Source organism: Castor canadensis, chromosome 7, assembly GCF_047511655.1.
Source record: "Castor canadensis chromosome 7, mCasCan1.hap1v2, whole genome shotgun sequence".
Taxonomy (NCBI): domain Eukaryota; kingdom Metazoa; phylum Chordata; class Mammalia; order Rodentia; family Castoridae; genus Castor; species Castor canadensis.
In genome coordinates, this window is record NC_133392.1 from 122,590,072 (window position 1) to 122,605,189 (window position 15,118).

General features: G+C 48.6%; 1 protein-coding gene across 6 annotated transcripts in view; it reads left to right on the forward strand.

Moving 5' to 3' along the window:
- Window positions 1-5,030: 5,030 nt before the first annotated feature.
- The window catches only part of Ttc39a (tetratricopeptide repeat domain 39A), a 52,321-nt gene continuing 42,233 nt past the window's right edge, over window positions 5,031-15,118 (forward strand). For 2 of the 6 annotated variants that reach the window (XM_074080170.1, XM_020182959.2), the window contains exon 1: window positions 14,967-15,071. In XM_074080170.1, coding sequence (XP_073936271.1) covers window positions 15,034-15,071 — 38 coding nt within the window. In that variant the 5' untranslated portion in view covers window positions 14,967-15,033. Of the gene's footprint in view, window positions 5,227-14,966; window positions 15,072-15,118 lie in introns of those variants that run through there. The other 4 variants (XM_074080163.1, XR_012449911.1, XM_074080162.1 and 1 more) reach the window with 4 other exon arrangements.

Below are 15,118 nucleotides of genomic sequence, written 5' to 3' on the forward strand. Positions count from 1 at the left end.
GTGGGACCCAAGAATTTACATTTCTAGCAAGTTGCCAGGTAACACTGGCCCAGGGGATCCCCAAACCTCTTTGAAAAGCACTGGAGTAAAAGATAACTTATAGATCTCTTGTTTTTGTGCAAGTTTTATTAAATATACTCATTTAATCTGCAGCACCATTGCACCTTGTTATTCTATACTTAACCTGTGGATTCTGCTCTCTAGTGTAAAATACCTCCAATCTTTCTTTTGGATAGATGGAGTTTTAAAAAATGATAATTGCAATTAATACTTACATAGAATCACCTGTGTTCTGTGCCCAGTACTATTTGAAGCATGTTATATGTACTGATTCATTTAATCTCCATAATAGTTCTTCAAATTAGGTTAGGTATTATAATTCCCAGTTTACAAACAATTTGTCCAAGATGACAGAGCTAAAAAGTTCAAACTCAGGCAGTCTGGCTCCATAATCCATATTCAATCACTCTGCTCCACTAAAAAAAAAAAAATTACTTTTTTTTTTGCATATCTGGATCTGTAGTGTACCTCTTATTTTCAGGTAGCTCTGTATTATCTGTGTTTTGAAAATGCACAGGGAGAAAGTCATTGTCATTCTGTTGACCTTTGCTAAGACCTATTGTATGCTGAGCCAGGGACTGAGAAGAGAGAGAGAATAGCTGTAGCTGAAAGGATTGGGAGCTGCTTCCCAGAGGAGGTGTCCACAGGACATAGTGTTCTGCTCTTTCTTAGTAGCATTAGTAAAAGAATACATGGTGGCTGAATTTTTTTTAAGCAAAGCTGTCAAGGCTGAAATGGTTGATGTATGTTTGAAAAGGCCAGCAGACAGTCTCCCAAGAGGCCTTAGTTAAGTAACTAACATCCAATACTTCAGCAAATTCATCCTGATCTGAGGAATGACCTTTGAGTTTAGAAACCTGATTTTCATCAGTAAAAGACAGCTCCCATTAAGCAAGTTCACAGGCACTGATGTAGAGACCAGTGGCCACAGACGGCTTTGAGTATACACAGTTGGGTGAACATGATTCCTCACTTACTGGTGCTTTGATGCCTCCTGCCTCAGGCTACTCTTGATCTCAGCAGCCAGGGCTGCCTGGGCCATCGAAGTGGTTTTTTAGATTAATGGGCTTAATCAGGTTACAGTCTGGTTTGGCTGGTTGAGTAGACATACGCCTCTCTGGGGTGACTGTGCATATCTTTGCTTTGACTCATTGTAAATCTTTCAGTGTGTCAAGGAGCATCATTTAAAAAAGTCATGAGTCATAAAGACTGGTGGAGTGGCTCAAGTGGTAGAGTTGCCTGCCTAGCAAGTGGAAGACCCTGAGTTCAAACCCCCAGTACCATCAAAAAAAAAAAAGAAGTCATGAAATAGAATTTGTCATTGAATATGACTGGGTTATAAGACAAAATGTTAGAAGCCGCTGTTTTTTAAAAAATCTTTTCAAATAAAAAAATTCAGGTCCTAATGAATGATATGATATAAAAGATTGTCTTGAGCTGATGTGGTAGCATTCGCTTGTTTTTCCAGCTACTTGGGAAGTGGAGGCAGGAGGATCATTTGAGCCCAGGAGTTTGGGAACAGCCTGGGCAACAGGTGAGACTGCATCTCCATAAACAGATTAAATTCTGGCCTTACTGTTTGCTAGACATGTGGTTTAGGGTAAATCTCTTAACCTCTCTGATCCTTAGATAACATTTCCCTCACAGGGTTGTTGGAAGGATTAAAGATGATGAGGATTAAAGATACTCTTGTGAGTATCCTATTGGCAGATACTCACAAGAGCTGTCATGCCTTTGTTTTGTTTTGTTTTTGTGGTACTGGGGTTTGAATTCAAAGCTTCACGCTTGCTAGGAAGGCACTCTACCATTTGGGCCATTCTTCCAGCCCTTTTTGCTCTGGTGGTTTTGGGGATGGGGTCTTGCTTTTTGCCTGGGCAGACCTGAACCATAATCCTCCTATTTGTGTTTGTCATGGTAGCTAGGCATGGTGATACTCCCTTGAGTTGGAGTCTCTGCAACTTTTTGCTCGGGCTGGCCTTGAATTGCTATCCTCCCAGTCTCCATCTACCAAGTAGCTAGGACTACAGGCCTGAGCCACTGGCACCTGGATCATAAACATTTTTAAGAAAATGAGAAATGTAATTAAGTCGGGTTTTGGTGGCTCACATCTGTAATCATAGCTACTAGGGAAGCTGAGATCTGGAGAATCACAGTTTGAGGCCAGCCCAAGCAAATAGCTACTGAGACCCCATCTCCTAGGCTCAAACAGTAAAGCACCTGCTTTCTAAGCACAAAGCCCTGAATTCAAACCCCAGTTTCACCAAAAAAATAAAAGTAATTAATACGTATTAGGAAGATGTTGATCATGAATAAAGGGAATACACATCAGTTATCTTGAAAGTAATTTATATAGAACACTTCATTTTCCTCTTATTCTGGATAGAAGTACCACTGAAGGAGGTATGCATATGTCTTGCACTATTCTGTTTGTTTTGCATTAGCTCATCTAATCCTTGCAACAACCCTTACAATAGATTCTATTATTGTCTTCATTTTACTGATGAGAAAATAGGAACACAGAGGTTAAGTAATTTGTCCAAAGTCACACAGAGCAAGTGGTGAGGCTAAGATTCTAACTTAGGCTCCAAAGAAAGGGGGAATGGGTGGTGGGAAGAATAAAACTCACTCCACCTTGGGGTGGTTATGAGATATAAAATAAGATAAGCTTGGGGAAATTGTTTCTAAGTGCCTTGTGCATCCTAAGAGCTTATATGCAAGCAGACTGGGGTTAAGATATTGTCCAGGTCCCTGTGTTGAGTCCCAGTTTTAATACTTAACTACCTTGTTAAGTGTCAAAATTTTAACTGCCTCACTTTCTTAACTATTAAAATTGTAATGTAAAAGGACATAAATGATGGATTGTTTTGAAGATTAAATGAGTTGATACATGAAAAGAGCTAGATGCCTAATACAGTTCTAAACAGATGGTAAAGAACAGGAAACAAAGCTGGTAAAGTGGCTCGAGTAGTAGCATGCCTGCCTAAAAAGTGCAAGACCCTGAGTTCACACCCCAGTACTGGAAAAAAAAAAGAAGCCCAGAAGTTCAACAAACAGGGTTGAATCCTGATTCCTGACTTGATCTTAGGAGCATTTATTTTGGAGGGGGGAGGGAGCAGGGATGGGTCTTACTGTGTTGCCCAGGGTGGTCTTGAATTCTTAAGGCTGTTGTCTGGATTAGAGGTGGTGTATGTAAAGACCCTCAGGATTGTATCTGCTGCTGAGTCCAACTTGCTAGGTATTAGTTCCGCCATTTACTCAACACTGAGTGCCTACTATGTATAGGGATGGTGCTAGGCTCCATGAGTGCTGTCTATACCCTCAGATAGAAATCAGAAGAATAAGATTAATGTAGATAACTAATACAAAGACTTAAAAATATGTACTAAGTCCTGTGAAAGAGACAAAAATACAGCCTCTGAGAAGAAAGAGAGATACCTCTAATGGGAAGATCCTAGAGGGCTTCCTGGAGGAAGTAGTGGTGGCTGTGGGTTCAGAAGCTGGGGGAGGTAGGGGGACTTTTGTTTTCCATCAGTAGACTCACTTCTGGGCCTGTAAGAAACCAGGGCTTATGAGGTGGTATGGTGTTCTTGCCTGTGTGCCTAGGAGAACATTTTCTGCAAAACCTAATGCCACCAAGCTGGACAAGGCTTTGTGGACTGAGGGGTTTGAGCCCATGCATGTATATGCTCTAACTCGAATTTCCAGATCTGGAAGCACTAGCTTTGTGGTCAGATAGGCAGCATTCTCTGGCCCCTGTTGATCTGCCAGTACTATGACGTGAGTTCCTAGAGAAAGAGGTAAAGGTCACTTCCTTGGCTATCAAAGAAGAGTGAGAGACTGCCTTTGCCTTTCTGGCAGCTTTGTGTCCATCCCCCACCACATGCCTATATCAGCTGTGGGCCACAGGCGTGTGGGAGAGTGGAGCAAACAGATTGTTTTAAGACCTGGTTCTGCAACTTGGTCTTGGAAAATTGACCCCTCTGAAACCTGTTTCATCATGATAATATGTGAATATTTAATAAGACAAAGACAAGAATTTGCCCAAAATGCCTGCTTCAGGTTGGCACATTTGAGAATACCATTTATGGGGCACAAGATTTGCATTGCAGAAGCACCTAGGATTCAGACATAGCCCAAAAGGAGACAGAAACTGTCCCTTTCTTAGCCACCTTGCCCTGCTGTGTACAACCCACCCTCTCATGAGAAAAGTCTCCAGGGGCCTCTGGATCCATTCGTCCCACTGGAATGGAGAAGTCTTTTCAACTACCTCAAGGTGCCCTCTTGCCCCTTGTCCCAACTGCCCACAGGTGCCTGCTGGACTGCACCTACAGGGGGTTGCACCTGCTGCCAAGCGGATTCCACTGTGAGTAGTAATTTAAAAGGTCCCAAATGCACATGACCCAGGACAAAATACGAGGCTTCAAAATCAAAGTGTGTATAGGAGACACTAGTCCATTCTCCTGTGTCCCTCATCCTGGTGCGCTGGCCTGCAACTTCCCTTCTTGAACCCTGGTGGCTACGATCCACCCCTTTCCCACCCCTGCTAGCCTCCTGCCACTCCTACTTTGTGCCTTACACTTGACTCAGTTCCCAGCCATTTCGGCATAGGCATCCCTGGTAAGGCCAGTTCCATAGTAGGGAAAAGGGTTGGAACCACTTTGTTGTGCAGAGACCATGGTAGGGCACCATGCCACCTATCAGTATGGAGGCGGGGTCCTGGATGAGGGGAGAGGCCTGCCCTGGCCCAGTGCGTGATCTAGGACAAGTGCCCGCCCATTCTGACCCTCAGTTTCTCCCTGTGCCCAGCGATGGGTCTTGAGCTGTTGGAAATCTGCTCTAGTTAGAGATGGGAGTGGGCTTGCCTGGGCCCCAATCCTGCTCCAGGGACACCTACGCCCTCAGAGGGCAGGGAGGCGCCGGCAGGGAGGGGTGGAGCCGCTGGGCCCGCCCCAAGCGCCCTGTCCAGGTGCTGCTCCCGGAGCCGCTGCTGCCGCTGCTGCCACCGTCACCGCGAGGTGCCACCCGCGTCCATGGCCTTTCTGACCGCCTGGAAGGAGGGAGCTTCCAGGAAAAGGGACCGCAGGTACGAGGCAGAGACAGGGACTCTGCAGGCGGCGCGGATGGGACCGAGGGGTTGCTGGGGAAAACAGCTGACTTGAGGGACAGGTAAGGGGCTAGAAGCCTGGGACCTTCCTGTCCTCACGTACTCCCTGCTCTGTGTTGTTTTCAGCAGCACTGGGTTGGGGAGCAAGGGGATGCAACCCATCTCCACTCCAGTCCACTGAGCCCAGCTGCCATTGTCACCACCTGTGGCACACCTGTGAAGGCATTTCTGTGGGCTGGACCTAGGATCAGCCCTCCACCCATTGGCCTGGTTCTCCCTAGCTCTTCATGAGCAGAGACGTAGGCACTCATCCTCCTGAGGGGCTGGATGTCTACATCAGAGGGCAACAGGGTGGGGGAAGCCTGGGTCCCAGTCCTAGCCTGGAATTGTGTGCACCACAATTCCTCCATGTTCAGCCCTTCAAGGCATTGTCATTGCCCTCTTCTGAGTGTCATTTCCCCAACTGTTCCCACGTCCTAGCTGAGTTGGTGCCATCAGATGAGTGCCATGGGAGGCGACAGCCCTGACCCTCCCCACAAGTCCTTCATATTTACATATTTAAAGTTCACCGTGCAATTCCTGGGAGAAAGCCCGACTACTTGGAGCACCTCAAACTTGGCAAGCCCCAATCCAAATTCAACATCTTCACCCTCAAACCTGTTCCTCCTCCTATGTCATTTCAGCAAATGCCATAGTCATCACCCAGTTGCCCAAGCCTGAAACCTGGGAGTCATTTCTGACACCTCCCTTATCTGTCCCATCCCAGTCTCTATGTCCTGCTGATTTTATCTCCTGTATGTCTCTGAAAGCTCTTCTTCCTTCTTGGACTTTTATAATAGCCCCTAGCTTTCCCAGGTCCTTCAATCTCTTCCTCACCACACATCCTTCCTAATGCTCAAATCAGACCCTGCCATTTTCCTGCTTTAAAACTCTTCTATGGATCTCCATCACCTACAAGTTAAAGTTCAAAGCCAGACCATCACTCCCCGATTCTTACTGTGACCCAGCAAGTCCATGTGGTGCTCTCACGACTGATGGGATAGCTCAGAACTGCCTGGAACGCCAACGCTCCACTCCTGACACTCCATAAAACTCATCTTTAGGTGATCTATTTTGAGAGTCTTTCTGACTCCCATCCCTGAGTCATGGTCATGGTCTCCAGGGCTCTTGCATCTCTGCTTCTCTTTCATAGCGCTCATTCAGTTTTCAACACACTTTGTCAAGCATTTGCCATGTTTCAGGCATTGGACTTGGGCCTGCAGATATAGTGTCACTTCAGACATGTAGGCCCTACTCATAGAGGCCATATTCTACATAAATAAGTAGACAAATGAGAAAACATCAGAAACAGATTCTGGGTAAGGCTTTACAATAAGGCAATGTAAAATAAGGCAACAGTAAAATCGAGGGTGCTCAGAAGCACTCCAAAGTGAGGACAGCTCTTGTCAAATCCTAAGGTATGTCTGATGAAGCAGAAAGAGGCAGAGAGTTGAAGATCAGTCCCTGAGGAGATCCAGGAGGCAGGCTGGCTAGAACAAACAAAAGGAGATTGGATTCCACTTTGTGTTGGAAAGAACTAGAGGGTTTTAGGCAGGACATTTATATAATTTAAAGATGACCACACTGCCCTATGGAGAAAGGATTTTGTGGATAGGCTATTTCAACTCTGGGTCATGTCATTGCCCTTTCTGTTTCCCCACTACACATGGGGAGGGAATAGCGTTTATCTGTCCCCATGTCCCCAGAGCCCAGCATAGAACAGGGCTCAGAGTGTGTTTCAGTTTTGATGGGGCCTAAAGGAATGATTTCTAAGGAGGGCAAGATGCCCTGACTGGCATAGTGAGGTCCAGCTGTGTCCACGTGGATTTCTTGCCGGCCCAAGACCTGCCCTGCCTATGAGAATCCTGTCTACTATGAGAGCTGTGCTGTGTCCTGTGGGCCCTTAAGCCTTCTGAGTTGAGAATACATACAGAGAATGTGTGTTTATTGATGGTGTCACAGTGTGGAGAGAGACTGAGGCAGGGAGACCAGAGGGAAGGTTGGTGTGGTGCCCCAGAAGAGGGATGTTGAGAGGGAGATTAGGAGAAGGCAGGGAATAGGGGATGGGGTGGGGAGAAAGAGGCTAAATAGGAAGAATGGAGACATGGTGAAGGGTCAAGCTGGGAGGTGAAACTCAGAATCACCAAGATGGGAGAGATTGGGAGGTGAGAGCCTGGGAGGGGAAATAGGGAAAGAGGGGGGGCCCTCTGGCTAAGTAGAGGCCTCTGAACCCTCATGGGCCTGCCTGTGAGGGAGTGCACGTGTGGCCTGCACATGTGAGCCTTTATACTTGAGCTGGCCCTGGCTGAACATAAATACTCAGAGAATTCTTTACTCCCAGTTACTCCCACAAGATCTTACATTTGAAGCTTAAACATGGGCCTTGATTCTCCCAGCTTTGCACCCTGGAGAGGATGGATGCCCGCTCCATTCTCGCCCCTCACCCGTGGTACTGCCCTGTGTCCTACTGCATGGCCAAATGGTGAAAGCTTGGAAGGTGCTCCCCCTGCTCTGCCACTTACTTCCTGTCTCTGTGACCCTGATTCTGTTAATTGATCTGTGAGAGTCTCAGATTATAGAGCTGTAAAATAATAACTACTCACTAGGGGCAGGGGGAGAAGATGGCTAGTGACATCATGTTTGTAAAGGCTCTAACAGACAGCACTGGGGCACGCTTGGTGTTGAGTAAATACAAGTTGGCTTGCCTCTGGGTGCTGGTGTGAGGAAATTCACCTTGAACACAGGAAAATCTGAAAGTTTTGAGGGTCAATGGTGGGTTTCCAGGCACCAGAACTGGGTAACCCAGAACTATTGGAAAAGGAAATGGGACTCTTCGTGGCACCTGAGCATCTTATTGTGTGGACCACCACCTATCTGGCCTATAAGGAAAGCTCCTTCCTAGCCATACCATAGATCCTACTGGTGGTGCTACTCAGCACCAGAAATGAAGGGGAAAGTGCAGACAGAAAGTTCAGGTTGCTTTAGATAGCATAGGTAAGGCAGAGTTGCTGATGGAGGAAGGGGCCTGCTGGCAGGGACACTGTACACAGAACACCTGCTCTTGGTTTGGGTCTGAGCTAGAGGAGTCCTCAGGAGCTCAGGTTGGAAATGTCCAATCTGGTGGCTGGAATCCTTGGGTAGCTAAGGGTCCCTTCCTGGGAAGTGGATCTGGACTGAGACCAGTGCTGAGTTTTCACCCTCATGGTTCTCAGAACCTGCAAGTTTAGTTGTTTATGATTCCCAGACTTGTGATTTAAAATTCCAAGTTTCTATGACGATGAAGCTTTTAATTTCAGGATTCTGATCTGTCCCCTGTTGCTGGGGGCAACTGTATAGGGTAGGAGAGGTGTCTGGTGTTAGAGGCACTTCATGCCCAGTCATATCCTCAATCCCTGGTGACATACTATGAAAAACCTCCAAGTAACCTTTGTCCACTTTATGAGTTGTGGTGGGATTCAGACTTGGGACAATTGGGGTTCTTTTTAAGGTCAATGAGAAATGGGTTATTGGGATTATCACTTCAATTTACCAGCATGCCACATATCCTGACTTATCTTCAAATCCATAATTTGAGTTGCTTTGTGCTTCCCTGAAAAGTTCTGCCTCTCAGCTCAGTTTCTCCCCATGATCCATTCTATACTTTCAAAAAGCTCACCTGCTTTTCTCCCTGCAGTGGGAGGCCTGGCAGCCAGCAGCTTGAAGCCCAAACCCTGGACAGTATGACAAAGCAGTAACAAGTATTCTGCAGCCACACGTGCCAATTTGAACCCAGACTCTGAGACCTTTTAGCAGTATGACTTTGAACAGATTGTTAAGCCCCTCTGTGTCTCAGTTTCCTCATCTATCAAATGAGGGTAATGTTAGCACTCATCTCAGGATTATTGTGAGGATTGCAGGAATTTGTTTATGGGAAGCACTGAGAATAGTGCCTGACATAGTGCTATGAAAGCACTTATGATTACACCCTGATCACCATCCCCTGTCCCCAGCCTAGTGGCAGAGCGGCCTCTGACGTTTGTGGTTTATCACCTACTTTGATCCCATTCAGGTTGCTCTAGCAAATACCATTAAGCCAGTTGGTTTACAAACAATACAAATGTATTTCTCATAGTTCTGGAGGCTAGGAAGCCCAATCAAGGCAGATTCAGTGTCTGGTGAAAGCCTGCTTTCTCTCTTATAAATAGTGCCTTCTTACTGGGTCCTCATGCTGTGGCAGGGGTTTGGAGTTTCTCTTGGGCTTCTTTTATAAGGGCACTAATCTCAGTCATGAGGTTTCCACCTCTACGACCTGATCACCTCTCACAGGCTCTACACCTAATACCATCACCTTGGGGGTATTTCAACAAGTGAACTGTGGCAGGGGAGGGAGGGGGAGAGACACAAAACTAGTCTGTAACAATTACCCCATCTCATCAGTGAGTCAGACCTTCCCCCTATCTCCCCATCCATGTTGAGTGGGACCAGACTCAAACTTTATTTTTTTTGGTGGATGGGGTTTGACCTCAAGGCCTTGTGCTTGCTAGGCAGGCGCTCTACCACTTGAGCCACGCCCCAATCCTAAGAACACCTTAGGAAGCAGGAAGTAACAGGAGACTTTGATGATGCTATGGCCCTTCTTGAGGACTCTCAGCATCCTGGAAGGAGCCTTCCTGCAGAACTTCCAAGTCTGGGAGGACCTATGTATCTCTAGCATCTTCCTTCCCAGGAGAGAGGAAGAGCTAGAGTTGTGGCTCAAGTGGTAGGATACCTGCTTTGCAAGCATGACCCAGGAATTTAAATCCCAGGCCCACAAATAATAAAAACAAACAAACAAACAAACAAAAAAACCAACAGGAAAGAGGAAGTATTTTACCTGTTAACTCCCAAGCCTTCCTTTCCTATCCCAAGACCAGCATTTCCTAGGTGAACATCAGTGAACAAATCTACCACTTTCAAGTAATAGCCTTCCCTCACCCTACAAATGGTAGGTTTTTCCTGCACGACCTCCAACAGTACATAAAGTACCCCATCCAGGGGAACCCAGCCAAGACGTTCCTATTCCTTTTAATCTCTTTTTTTCTCGGGAGTAAAATTTTCTCCTGCTTTAACCTCCTTCAGCCTCAGGTGTTGCCCCTTAGGCCGTGGCAGAATTGGCCCTATCAGCACTACATTCTGCAAGTAGCAGCAGCATAACCCTCAATTCACTTCCAGCTAATAGCCTGTCACAGGTAGGCCAGCCAAGTCTCAAACTGAGGGTAACTCTGCTGTTTCTCTAAGAAAATGAGTGGGTGGGCACTTGCTTTACATCTGCGTGTCAAAAGGTCATGCTCAATGGCTGTCCCTGAGCCCAGACCAAGTCAAAGGAAGTTAATAGCTCCACTTAACAGCACTGCATGCAAACCGTCCCCCTTCTCCTTTACTAGCTACCCTTTCTTCCAAGCTCCTGTTCCTCTCCCTGGACACCTTCTGAGCTAGCACCCTGCCTCCAGAATGCTCCCTCCCCTGCCTCTGTGATCTGCCATAAAGGGAGTCCTGCCTTTGCCTGGACCCCACCAGCCAGCACATGACACCCACACAGCTCTGACCAGGGAGGCCTTGGGGTCCTAGGCAGATACCAAGATACAAGTCTTAGAGGAAATTCCTTTTCTTTGGCAACCTTTCATGGTTCCAAAGCTGTTTCCAGGTCCATTTGCTTATGTAGTGCTCACAACAACTCTGTTATCCCTGCTTTATAGGTGAGGAAACTCAAGGTGAAGGAGTAACGGGTTGAGGCTCTGTTCCAAGAGCTTCCTGTGTATCAGCTCATTTCATCAGACAACAACCCATCATCATCTCCATTTCACCTGGCCCAGGGTGTCAGCCCTGGCTTTAGAGTCTGCTCTTTGAGCCACTCCCTCCCGCCTTAAGCTAATCAAATGACTTACCTGAAACTGCCTTGCTGGGACCAGGAGGGACCAGGAGTCCATCCTGATCTTCCTGGCTCAGCAGCCCAAGCTCTAGCCCCTGAGGGAATGCCACTCAATGCCAGAAACCCCTTGTTAGAGCACGGATCCTTTGTATCAGAACTGTTATTGGACCTCATACCTGCTCCTTAAGCCCACCCTTGGCAGCTCTTAAAGCTCAGACTTGGGTAGAAGAGCCCCGATCCTTGACCTGAACCCTGTCTAGCCTTCTCTCCCCTGTATATAGGGCGGGGGGTGGGGGGGAAGAGAAACAAAGGGCCATAGTGGGCAGTAATGTGCCCCAACTCACACAGCTAGTAGGGGACAGTTCATTGGAGGGAGGCCATGAAGCAGGCCTAGATGCTCCCCCAGGGGTTATTGCCAGGGATACTTAAGAGCTATGCCTGTCATAGCCCTCTTCAGGGGCTCATGTTGATGGGCCTGTTCACTTGTGAATTATTAACAGGGTCAAGCCTGTAACCTGCTAGGTAGGGTTCACTCTGAGGAAACCTGCTTTACAGTCACCAGCTCAGCTGGGTTGCGGGGGTGGGGGGTTTGGGGGGGGTGCTCTGAGTCAGGAGGCAGATAAGTGCTGGTAAAAAACTGCAGGGGTGGGGAGGAGCATTTCATGCCAGGGAAAGGCCTCAGGGAAATGACTGAGAAGGGAACAGGGGCAAGGGGTCACCCAAGTTATTGTCAAAGCATCCCTAAGAGTGCAATGACTGTCCCAGGTTCACAGATGGGAAAAACGTGGGAAGAACTGACTTCACAACTTAAACTCTTTCTGTGGTAAGGACATCACTTGCAACGTGCTTGCACACTCTAATGTCAAACACCCCTTCTTTTCTCCCTTGTTTCCCCTTTCCCTAAGGATAAGGAATCAATAATTGGGGTCAAGCTATGGCTGGACCTTGGTCCAAGTCACATTTGATCCAAGCCTCAGTTTTCTCATCTGCAGGATGGGAATTAATGCTACTACAGACTTTCTTGGGCATTCTGAGGAGATCTCACCCAGCAGATGTCTGTTGTGGGTCCTCTCAGTTGAGAGATGGCACAGGCAAAAGCAGTCCACAGAGGTTCTCTGAGCTGCCAAGAAGTTTGGTGACTAAAGTGATTTGTTTTGCAGGATAGGGAGAAAATGAGGGAGGAAAGTAGGCCTTGCATCTCCCAGGCTTCACAGGCCAAGAAACAGGTTTCCTGACAGGGACGGAAGGGACCATGATTCAGGATTCTCTCTTAGTCCCTGGGGCTCAGCTGTCAGCTCAAGGTGCACATGATCAGGTGATCTTAGTAGGGTCACCTGGGTTGGGAGGCAGAAATAATGCTGGTGTTCTCACAGGCTCCTCTGTGCTCCAGCTCTCCAAAGGGTGGGCCAGTCCTATGCTCTGACTCACCAGGTGACTGGCTCCAGCATCATGGGCACTGTGGTGGTGTAGGGAGAATTCCAGCTCCAACAGCAGCTCTGCTATTGCTCAGCTTGGCTTTCATCTATAAAACAGGGAGAAGAGTAGTATCCCATGCTCCACCCCAACTGTCACCAGGTACTTGTGTGCCAGGCCCTATACTAGTCATTTCCATATGTGTATGTAAGTATTCTTAATCTTTACAATGGACCTTTGAAGTAGACAGTGTTATTATTTCCATTTTACTGATGAGGAAACTGAGGCTATGAGAGGTGGTTAAAAGTGAAAATTAACTGAGATAATTCATATTGTACACTTACTACATGTGTGGCTGATAAGAAACTTTAGATGTGTGTCAGCCATTGTTAGAATAACTGCCTTAGAGGGTAGGGAGCTGGGACCACTGTTTATGTTCAGGCATCTGCTGTCAGGCACTGAGACACAGAGATGAAGCTGACTAGGCCCTACCCTCAAGCTGATGGTAGAGACTTCCTGCTCCCTACCCCAAACACACACCTCACACATACAGCAACAACCCAGAAGGTTAGGGCAGGTCAGAAGGGGTTATGAAAGTGGGTGCCACAATCAGGGGCTTCCTGGAAGAGGTAGCATCTGAACTGAAACTTGTGGGGTGAGGAGGAGTTTGGGCATGTGGCGGGTTCTTAACAATGTTGCTCAAATACAGTAAAGATTTGCCTGGGGGCAATGGAGTTTAAAGCATCATAATCCCTCCCTCACCTGCCTCTTCTGAAGCTCCAGGAGGATCCTGGCAATTTTTTAATAACAAGTTTGTATTCTCTTTTGAAAAGAGGCCTCCCAATGGTAAGCTTCTGGATCCAACCCAGTTATATGAATGAATAGTAAGTGACAAGGAAGGGCCGTGAGTTCTAGGCAGAAGAAATAGCATGTGCACATGCCTCGGGATTTGACTGTGCATGCACGTGGTGGGGACTCCCAATCTCACCTCCTAGCACTCTTTTCCACACACACTGCCGCTCTCTCCAGCCTCACAGACTCCAGCTGTCATCAGTGTGACCTTGCCCACCTCCATACCTTCACCCATTTGTTCCTCCATCTGGTGTACCTGATCTCCCCACCTCCTCCACCACCAACCCCAGCCACACCTCACCCTCCCTCATCCAGATTCCTCATAGTTGCTGGTAGATGTCATCATAGCCTGCTTCTTGTAATTAATTTTTTTTTTCATGCCTATCTATGAGACTCCCAGAGGTGGGATGATTCTTGCAGTTGAGCATCTGGCCTGTTCTCACACATGGGCAGGATGGGAACTCAATTGCCTTTCCAGACAGTCTATTTACATATAAGCAGCAATCCCTAAAGCCTCTCCAAGCTCCACTACCAAGTCCAACCTGCCTGGCTTCCCTGGAGTCTGGAGTGATAGTCCTCTTCCTATCACTGCTACATTTGCAGGCTGCCCCCTTCTGTTTCCTCAGGGCCAATCCAGGGCAGCTGAAGTCCCTCCTTCTGTCCCCTGCCTTTGTGAAGTGACTTTAATGGCAGTCACGTGCTGCTGCGATGAGTCATGGTTAAAAGCATCTGGAGCCCAGAGGTGGTGGTTGGTTAACTCTTCATGGGCCAAGGCCACCTGGTCTCTGCCAAGACCAGGTGGGCTTCAAACCTGGGCTTGCACACCCACCTCAGGGCTAGGTGCACAGTGGGCACCCAGATGACCTACACATACAGGCACTGGCAATCAAGAGAGAGGGAACCAAGAGAGATGTGTGTGAGCTTTGGAGACAAAAGGGCTCGGTTCCAGTCCTAGCTTGCCACTTATTAGCCCTGAGCCAGTTCCATGAATCTTATGACTCAGTTTTGGCATCTGTAAAATGACAGTTATGGGAACTGTCTGAGAAGGTGGGATGAGCTGCCTGCTAGCAGTGAGTGCTAACTAGCTCGAGTTATTTCCCGCCTTCTGGTCTCCTGCAAACAGTCACTCAGTGGGCAAGTGATTGAGCTTGAAATCCAGCCGGCAGGCTGGGTCTTCCTCTGCCGGAATGCTCCCATTAGTGCAGCAGGACCATGAGGGCTCCGGCGGGGGCCACGGCAGGGCGGGAAATACTGGAGAGAGGGAGGGACAGCACGGTGGACCTCGGGCAGAAGAGGAGAATTTCTGGCCCCTAGTAGGTAGAGGTGTCTGTGCCAGAAGCGAGCGCGGGTCTGGATGGTGTCTGCGCAGATGCACCGAGGCCTGGGAGAGGCGGACCTGGCGCGCCCTGGGTCCTACCTGTCGAGCAGGGGGTGGGGGACACTGCCGGGAGTGAGGCCAGCCCCGCCCTCGGCCCATCCGCGGCCATGGCCCCACTACGCGGGTGGGCAGACCAAGGCCCGGCCCGGCCCGGCCCCGCCGCCTTCCCCGCCCCCGCCGCGCCCCTCCCCGGCCTCCGCGTCGCGGTTGGGCCGCACAGCGCCGGGCTCGGGGATCTGGCGGCTGCACCTGGGCCGCGGCTGGCATCCGGCGGGGGCAGCGCCGCCCGCCCCCTCGGCGATGAGCACGGCCGGCGCCCCGGGCGCCCTGCCCGCCGGGTAAGTGGCGGCGCGCGGGCCGGGGACGCGGGCCGGGTTGGGGGCGC